The 9,295-nt window shown below is 39.8% G+C and overlaps 1 protein-coding gene and 1 pseudogene across 1 annotated transcript; both read left to right on the top strand.

The window, feature by feature from the left end:
• Window positions 1–969: 969 nt before the first annotated feature.
• LOC137711427 (uncharacterized) lies at window positions 970–1,694 on the top strand (annotated as a pseudogene).
• Window positions 1,695–3,784: 2,090 nt separating this feature from the next.
• On the top strand, window positions 3,785–7,669 carry LOC137741479 (uncharacterized). Its single transcript, XM_068481187.2, has 3 exons — window positions 3,785–4,176; window positions 5,971–6,292; window positions 6,403–7,669. Exons 1-3 carry the CDS (start codon window positions 4,096–4,098, stop codon window positions 7,365–7,367), a joined length of 1,368 nt encoding a protein of 455 aa, XP_068337288.2. The 5' UTR covers window positions 3,785–4,095; the 3' UTR covers window positions 7,368–7,669.
• Window positions 7,670–9,295: the final 1,626 nt, after the last annotated feature.

The following is a 9,295-nucleotide window of genomic DNA, read 5'->3' as shown; positions in this document are numbered from 1 at the left end:
AAGTTTAACTAGAAATGGTGGTTTTGTTGTTTGAAATTAATGAGGAGGTCTTGGGTTGAAAACACCATGTGTGCTTATTTACTTTTCAATTTTTACAAATTTCTTTTCGTAAGAGTATAAATATATAAAATTTGGCTAAATGATCAAGGACTTTAATTAGAATCAATGGTTTTTGTTGTTTAAAATTAATGAGAGGTCCTAAGTTAGAAATGCTAAGTGCATGTTTATTCTTTTTAATTTTTACGAATTTTTGTTTAGTTGTTAATTTATTTTTAATTAATAGCTAGTAGCTATGTGGGTTGTTATTTTTAAACATTTGTTCCAATTCAAGTCTAATCTTCCACAAAGAGTAATGCGTTGACCAAAATTTTAGACCAAATTTGCAAATCATATAACGTGTCACCAAAAAAATTAATTTAGTACCAATTTATTATTTATACATATCAATTAAAGACTCAAAAATATCATTATTTTTTTAGTCCCATATTGATAAGGTTAGTAAATAAGAAAAAACATCTCACGATTTATACAAAAACACTTTAAAAGTTCAAATAGACAACAAAACTCATATCTATCTACTTGTAAATCCATAGTTTTTTTGTTTCCCTTCTCACGGTACAAAATAAATTAGTTTTTCCTTGTTTATAAATTATTAAGTTTGAAGTGTTTTTCTAAGTATAATTTTATCAATGTCTTACGTGTGAAAACAAATAATTTTCTTATATAAAGTGAGGGCACATTTTTTGGTGTCGCCTCGGGCCTTAAAAATCTCTAGACCGGCCCTGTCTTTGACTCAAGATGTGTCTAAATGGATGAAAGCTCTACTTGGTCGAGCTCGTAGTGTTGAGCCCGGATGGAAGATCAATGGTTTTTGAATTGATCAGCAGCTGAGATTGAACACATCATGTTTAATGGTCTTACAAGTTTTGCACGAAACAATCATTTGTATAGTGTTTCTTGTTAACAGAGATGTGGCTTTCAACAACGAGAACGTCGAGAAGTCTTGCGCTTGCAAGCCTAGAGGCTTCTGGAGCCATTGACGCAAATCACGTCAAGATGAAAGTGAAATTGTTTGATGATTCACATCTTGGAGCGCTCCAGAGAGTTGACAACGGAACTGCATTCAAGCTACTGGCTTGACCGTTATGCAGATGAATATGATGCTTTCCAAAATGCCAAGGACGAATATATTGCCTCTACGTCATGGCACAGGGCGTGCAAATTCCAGATTCCGCTGTTACCTTAGATGATAAAGACCACCTGTTTGCTAAGGTTTAAGTCAGAAGGACAGCGATCAGAATTTTCTTTTGCAATAGTGCGTGGTCAATGCAAGGGAACCTTCGCAAGCATGTCATCAAAGTCAACATGATCTGCGAAAGTCGTCAAGGTTATCAGCCTTCCATATCTTCTCAGTCATTCAAAGATATCCTGATGAACCTATTAAATCTAGATCAGTCAATGGCCTGGACTATGCAGATGCTCGATCAACACGAAGTCTTTTAGAAGTGAGTAGTGCTAATGACATCCGCTCTGTGGTAAACAATATGCCATTGCAGTGACTTTCTAAGAAACGTAGAACCACTGTTGGAAAGCCACTGACTAATCTGACTCTTCCTTCCGCATCCAACAATCCAAAGAGCACTGCAGCAAGGAAAAAGAAACGGAAGGGAAAAAGAATGTCGAGATTGAGATGATTGTTAGGGTTGGCAGAGATAGATAGATATACGATACCTTAGTTTTACAGGTACGTATATTTTGACCACGTTGAAAACGTTGCAGATTATGAGGGTGAATCTATTGGAGCCTTGGCTCACAAGATATGTTTTTCGAATTCGGATTTCTAATCCGTTTATTACAAATTTGAAGGCTATAAATCCATTTCTTCTCCAATACATACCCTAAAAAAACATTAAACTGACTTTTTACAACGATAAAATAATTCCATTTAATTTTACTGTACATTACAGAACATTGAACATGTGATTAATAGATATAGTACCGAGATTTAAAATACATGACAATGACAAGAAAAATACTTTCCTAGGTCAATTCAAATTACACCTATTTTCGTATAGATGAGGATGCTTTGAGGAGAAAATACATTGAATTGGTAGTTGATCAATTGAATAATGAAAAATGTTCGTTATCGTCATTCATTTAATCACTCGATGCAATACCAAGGTTGAGAAAATACATGTGGTTATGCTAGTTAACATGCGGGTTCTGCTAGTTCGCTAGACCAATGAGCCTACCACATCTTACACTCCAGCTCAAAATCTTGTATGCTCAATACTTAAACTCGAGTTTGGCCTGATGTAGTACTAAGTGGTTAAGTTATGGGTAAATTACATAAAACTACCTCAAATATTAGAAAATTAATTAAATATTAAATTTTTTATTAAAAACTAAAAAAATAAAATAATTTATTTTTATTTTTGCATAGGGGGCCCACCCCTTATCCCCCTCACCCTTCTTCCCCGCTCCCATCTTCCCCCCAACCCAAACCCAGATCCCAAAAATGGCGACATGGGTTTTGTTCATTTGGTATTTTTCTCCGACCCCTTTTGATTTTTTAAGGTATGGAGCTTGCCCCCAAGGTGGGTGTGAACTACGACCAGCTGGGCAACAACCTCCCACCACCATTGTAGTTTGTGAAGCTCATCCAGTCTCTCAAGGCTAAGTTGGTCAAGCTCTACGACGCCAACCCCAAAATCCTCACCGCCCTTCGTAACATCGACCTCCAGGTCTCCATCATGGTCCCCAATGAGCTCATCAACAACATCTCCTCTAATCAGACGCTTGCCGACCATTGGGTCCACACCAACGTCATCCCTTTTTACCCGAAGACTTTGATTCGGTACCTCCTCGTTGGAAACGAAATCCTCAGCTAACCCGATTAATGGATTTGGTATAATCTCATACCTGCAACGCGAACACCAAACCATGTCCCAGCATAGAGCGGAATTTCGGGTTGCGATACCTGAACGGGTCGCATGTGTACCTGATTGACCTGAGCGGGAAGACGCCCTTGTTGGGGTACCCGTCATTGCCCGCGGCGACAAATAACAAGCTATATAAGGGGCCGATTTGGTGCATGGTGGGGAAGGGAGCGAATAGGAGTGCGGTGGCATTTGCTCTATCATACACCTGCTCACGAATAGGGCTGCAGTCACGACGTTGAAGAAGGTGGAAGAGCGGGAGGAGAAGCTACAAGTGGAGGAGGCGAAGGCAGAAGTATACGAGAAGCTGGAAGTGGATAAAGTGGGATGTGGGTTTGGGGTGGTTTTGGTTTTGGGTTGGGGAAAGATGGGAGCGGGGGAGAAGGGCGGGTCCTCCATGCAAAAAAAATATTAAATTAAATTATTTTTTTAGTTTTTAATATTTAATTATTTTTTTAATAGAGAGTGAATCCTGTCATTATTTAACAGAAGACAAACTGACGGAAGGTATGAAATTGTAACAAATTTGTAAGATGAAGTATGACATTAAAATGTTTTAAAAATGGAGTATGAAATTGTGACCAACCTAATAATTGAGGTAATTTTATGTAATTTGTCTTTAAATTATTGATGGTGGCTTAGAGCAGCCCTGAAAGTTGGACTGGGCTAAATTTATATTCCTGCAGTAAACTGGGCTGGGCTCGACAAGTACGATCCCTTACTTTCACACTACACACATGCCTTGGATGCGCCCAACAACGTCGTTTATATTCTGTGTCCAAAACGCGTTGGCCAGCCAGACCAATACCTACTATAAATATTCCTCTTTGGGATAAGACTTGGTCATTTGGATCTGGGGCCTCTCTGTGTCTCTCTCCCGTTCCAAAACTCTACGCTCTCGAGCGTTTCTTCCCCCTCCTCCCAAACCCTAACCCTTGATCGGGTTCCCTCCCTTTCCACTCAAACCTTTTGTCTTCGCGGGACATTTGTGTTCTGAAACAAGGATCGAAAACCCTAGCCGCAGTTGATTGCGACCGAGCGACCTTGTTCGAGCTAGGGTTTGAGAAAAATCGAATTTATTTTTCTCACAGAGGGAGATCAAGGGGATTAGCTTGTTGAATCGCTTGTGTGTTGGTTGATTGCTGGTGTATCACGAATGTCTCGGTGTTTTCCGTACCCTCCTCCTGGGTACGTGAAGAAGGGGATCCGCGAGGAGGCCCTGATCGATTCGATTAAGGTTTGTTGAGCCATAGTTGCTTTGTGGGTCTTTTGGATTTGTGCTCGACGTGTACTGTGTTCGATTCGGTTCGTTAATTGATGTGTTTGTTCAGCCTTCGTATGATCGTATTTGTGTAGATATGAGAACCCGTTAAATAACCTGAAAAAATTAAGAACATAGAGAGGGAAAAGGATGAAAATGGGGTGAATCCGAGAGCTGAATCGAGGGTTTTACAATCGATAACACTTTTTAGTTACCCATAGAAACAAATAGAAGCCATTAATTGATATAAAACGTAATTTCACTTCGTGGGTTTTTGTTGGATTGAGATGGGATTATACTGGCCAAAAGCGGAAACTTTTTGCATAGGTTTTTGGCTCCTGACATTGATTCGTGAGTGGCCGAGTGTTGTGTTTGCCACTGGACTCTAGTGTGTCTGAAAACTTCATGACAGTTTGTGAGAGAAATAGAAACCGATGTTTTAAATAAAATGCTATAGAAGCACAAATTACAGGCCCAACTTTGTGTGAGTTGTGCTGGTGGTACTACAGTATTGTAGCTTGTGTTCATGCATGTGGCACATCAGTGTCTGTTGTATTCCTTTTAGGTACTGATAATGGTACTTTCGAAACCTTCGTATGGCTTTAGCTGTTTGTGAATGATGGTCCCTGTTCTTGATACTAGGTATCCATGATGTCGTGTTGTTTGAATCAAACAACCGACCTTGATACTATATAGGCACTTCAGAGTGCTGTTAAGTTGGATTGGGATTGTTTTGTGAAAAATGATTTGAGATGCATAAGATGATATTTCTTGACATTCTTGCTTGTGTATATGAGACGAATGATTTGAGATGGTCAAGTACATATTTAAGTATGTGCTGGCTGCTTGAAGATCAGTCTAGTTCTCATTGAGTTACATACTCAAGTCTGAAGTGGCTCCATGTACCTGATAATGAGTTAGCATTATAGTGGATTAGGAAGTTAACTTTGAGGGTTGAGTGTGTGTCCTTGGACAGTCACAATGATAAAGTATGGCTAAGTAGATTTTTGGGTAAATGTAGGTTTAGTTTATTTGACCGGGGTAGTTAATAGATGGCAGGATCAGATACATAGCACCTTTAGCCTGGTGTTGGGATGTGGCATATGTTGTAGGATTCAAGTTTTCCTTTTCGTTTAGTGCATATGTACCGGTTAAGCTTCTTTGAAGATGCCTTGGTGGTGGAATTGGTAGACACGCGAGACTCAAATTTGTCTTGTGCTGAAGAGCGTGGAGGTTCGAGTCCTCTTCAAGGCATAATTGAGAATTCGTGTAGTTTTGGTTGGAGTAGCCTTAATCGCTTTAATTTCACCCTAGGAATTGCTATGGTTAGTGCTGATCTGTATGCATCAAAGTTAAGAGTTCAATATCTATAGCGTGTCTGTCTAGATTTTGCATACCGATTGCTTTAGGTCTTTAGCTGGAACGATGACTTTGTTGTGGATGTCATATATAAAAATTCAATTAACACTTGATACGGAGAAACAATAATACCCGACAATTGTCTAACAACCAAAATTCTTTTCATAGATCATCTGTATTGGTTCTGTCTTCAATGTTGATTGGTTGATTTCTATTGGATCCTGAACGTGTCTTCTTGATCTGAAGCTTCGGTCACTGTTCCTTCTTTTGTAACTGAAAATTGGTTTTAAAAGGATGTTATGTTCTATCCAAGAATTTGTTGTCTGCTTTGGCATTCTTGCTGTTTGTGGTTGTATTTTAAACTTTTCCTGTACGAGTTCAAAGGTTGATGGTTACTCTTGTTAATTGAAGCTCCAAAGAGAAGATGAGAAGGCCAAGAAAGAAAAGAAGAGGGAGAAAAAACGAGAGAAGAAAGAAAAGAAGGCTCGAGAAAATGGGGAGCCTGAAAATAAGCAGAGTCATAAAAAAAGGCACAAAGATGAAAGGCGCCAAGAAGACGAGAAAGGTACAGACCATGGAAAGAAGAGAAAACATGAAACGGAAAACCTTGACAAGAGTGGCCTTACTGAAGAACACGAGCAACCAGTTGGTTCCCAGAACTCTTCTGATAGCACCGTTAACAGCAACAAAAGGCAGAAGCAGGACTCTCCCCCTGATGGCAGGCATAATTCTGGTGAGTGTTATTATGTTTCTTCCTTGCTTGGGAGAAGGGTGTTTGCCTGTTGGGTTTGTTAGCTTCTCATGGGCACTGATATTCTTTCTTCAAAATGTTATTATTTGAAGCAAGCATTCTTCGGATCCGGTTGCCTCTTCAAAGGCACAAAGATCCTGAAATGCTACCCAGAGAGGAGCAGCCTTGCCAGTTGCCTTTAGAAACGCACAAAGATCCAGTGATGCTATCCAGAGAGAAACAACCTAGCCAGTTGCCTCTCCAAAAGCACAAGGATCCAGTAGTGCTATCAAAAGAGGAACAGCCTTGCCGGTTGTCACTTCAAAGGAGCAAAGATCCAGAAGTGCTACTCCGTCTTGAACAGCCTTCCCGGTTGTCTCTCCAAAGGAAAAAAGATGCAGAAGTTCTACCCAGCCAGGAACAGCCTTCCCAGTTGTCTCTCCAAAGGCACAAAGGTCCAGAGGTGCTACGCAGTCAGGAACAACCTTCCCAGTTGTCTCTCCAAAGGCACAAAGGTCCAGTGGCGCTACCTAGCCAGGAACAACTTTCCCTGTTTTCTCTCCAAAGGAACAAAGGTCCCGGATTGCTACCCCGCCAGGAACTGCCTTCCCGGTTGTCTCTCCAAAGGCCTAAAGGTCCAGAAGTGCTACTAAGCCAAGAACAGCCTTGCTCTTCCTCAGGAAGGACTGATAATGCGTTTGTTCAAGCAGTGCAAGAACCTGCTCCTAGACAAGGCATAGACGAGGGACGGTATCGCAGCTCTTCTGGAAAAGCTAGCAAAGAACACTCTTCCAGGTCTGGTAAAGAAAAACACCGAAAATCTGGCAGTGGTTCTCTTTCTTCACAATACAGAGAAGTAATTGAAAACTGGGTTCAACCTCCAATCTCACAATGTCTTCCCATGGACGTCGATGATGAGGGATGGTTGTTTGAGGCAAAGACGACAAAGAACTGTGGGGTTGAGAAACCTACAGTCGTCAGCGAGAAACTTGGCCACGGAGACTCAACTTCTTGGCCATGTGCTCGCCTCTTGCCCGAGTCCGATATATATGCTTTGCCATACACAGTACCGTTCTAAACCCCTGGGGGAAAGTGGAAGATTGACAACTGAGGAGCCGAAAGCGCGCCAGTGAATTTGTACTTGATGTCTTCTAGTTTTTGGGTGGTACTGTACGTGTGAAGAGGTGGTTTCCGGCTTTTTTGCTGTTGTTTTGCGCTCTCGTGCCTGGAGCGACTCCCGGTTGGGTTGAGAAAACAGCAACGTCAGAGATGTGGGGGAATGATAAGTTTTGTTTTTGTAGGGTAGATGGCATATTGATGGATCACAAACTTTGCAATTCTTTTAAAACGATTATAATATCATCTTCCTTTTTTTATTTTTTACCCTAAGATCATCTCTAATGGTTGGGCTAAAAGCCAAATATTTTAGCCCGGAAAATTTAGCTTTTAGCCCAGAAACAACTTTTCTACTCCAATTGTTCTAGCCTAAAATTTTAGCCCGGGATTATTAAAGAATGAACTTAGGCTATTTTTTTTCTTAAATTAAAATTTTTTAAAAAATAAATATGTAGATTATCGTAAATTAATTTTATAAACATTTGAATCTAAAAAAATTTAAATTCCGATAAATATTGAAAAATCACTAAATTTCCCACAAAGCAAGCCGTCAACTTTTACCAATCTTTCAACCCTGGGCTAACTTTCAATTCACCAACCTTTCAACACCAAATTTTCAATTCACCAACCGTTGAACACCAAACTTTCAACTTTCACCAACTATATAAACACCAAACTTTCAACTTTCACCAACCATTCACCATCAAACTTTCAGAAATCATCCTCTATATTAAATAATTTTTTTTAATTATTTTAACCGTTAGATTTAAATTTGGGCCGTTAGATCTTTTTTTTTACCGTTAGATTTGATTATATTTGATCTCAGCCGTTGGATTCAATGTATTTTAAAAAATCAAATTTGAATCTGGACCGTTGGATCAACCAACGGTCCTTGAAACGCAACCGTTGGATTGCAAAAATAGCCGTTGGACTTCATCTGGGTGGCCGACAACCCGCTGACAGCGGGGCCCACCCTGTCGGGCACGGTCTACAAGTGCTACACGTGGGGTGCGTTCGCGAGTGAGCGGGTCGAGACTGGCCTTTGGGTCAGCGAGTCCAGTCGCGCGCGCGGGGGGGGGGGGGGGGTGGGGGCGGGGGAATCTGGGGGGAATTTGGCCCAACTTTAACATTTGGCATTTAGCCAAATGTTTTAACATGGGTTGGAGATGGTTTGGGGGGGAAATTTGGCATTTAGCCCATTGTTGGAGATGGTCTAAATCTTTTGACATTTCTCTCATTGTTTTTGGTAGTTGGCACTTTTAACTCATACATATCGAATTTTAACCAAGGAATTACTTTATTAGAAAAATTAGTAAACCATGCATACAACTGTCGTAACGTAGCAAATTCATTTTCGAAAGTGATATGGAATCTCCTTTTTTTTATTAGAAATAACTTAAATATTCTATGTTCATGTATTTTCTACACGTGGTTTTGAATTTTTAGTATTTAAAAATTGGTTTATTCTCAATCCGCTGAATATTATACAAAAATATAAACTCATTTGCAGAACATGCTACTTAGCTTTAAATATTGCAAAAGTAACTAAAACGTTAAAAAAACATAATATGCTTACAAGTAAGAAATATTAACTAGTGATATGGATTCCCATATAATTAAATATATGTTGATTATTAAAAAAAAAAATGTCATATATATATCACTTGATAACACAATTAACAGGTGATGCACGTTGACTAAAAAAAAAAAAAAACCAATTTATTGATATAGGTATATAGTTAATAATCTCTATTTAGGGCCAATGGTTTTACCAATTTCACAGCAATTTTGTCACATCCCGGCCCGGGACGGACCACTTCCCGGGCCCGCTCCACCACCGTAGCACGATATTGTCCGCTTTGGGCCCCAACTACGCCCTCACGGTTTTGT

This window comes from Pyrus communis, chromosome 15 (genome assembly GCF_041283825.1).
Source record: "Pyrus communis isolate YQ-2024b chromosome 15, ASM4128382v1, whole genome shotgun sequence".
NCBI classification, from domain to species: Eukaryota; Viridiplantae; Streptophyta; class Magnoliopsida; order Rosales; family Rosaceae; genus Pyrus; species Pyrus communis.
This window is presented reverse-complemented; position numbering and strand designations above follow the sequence as displayed.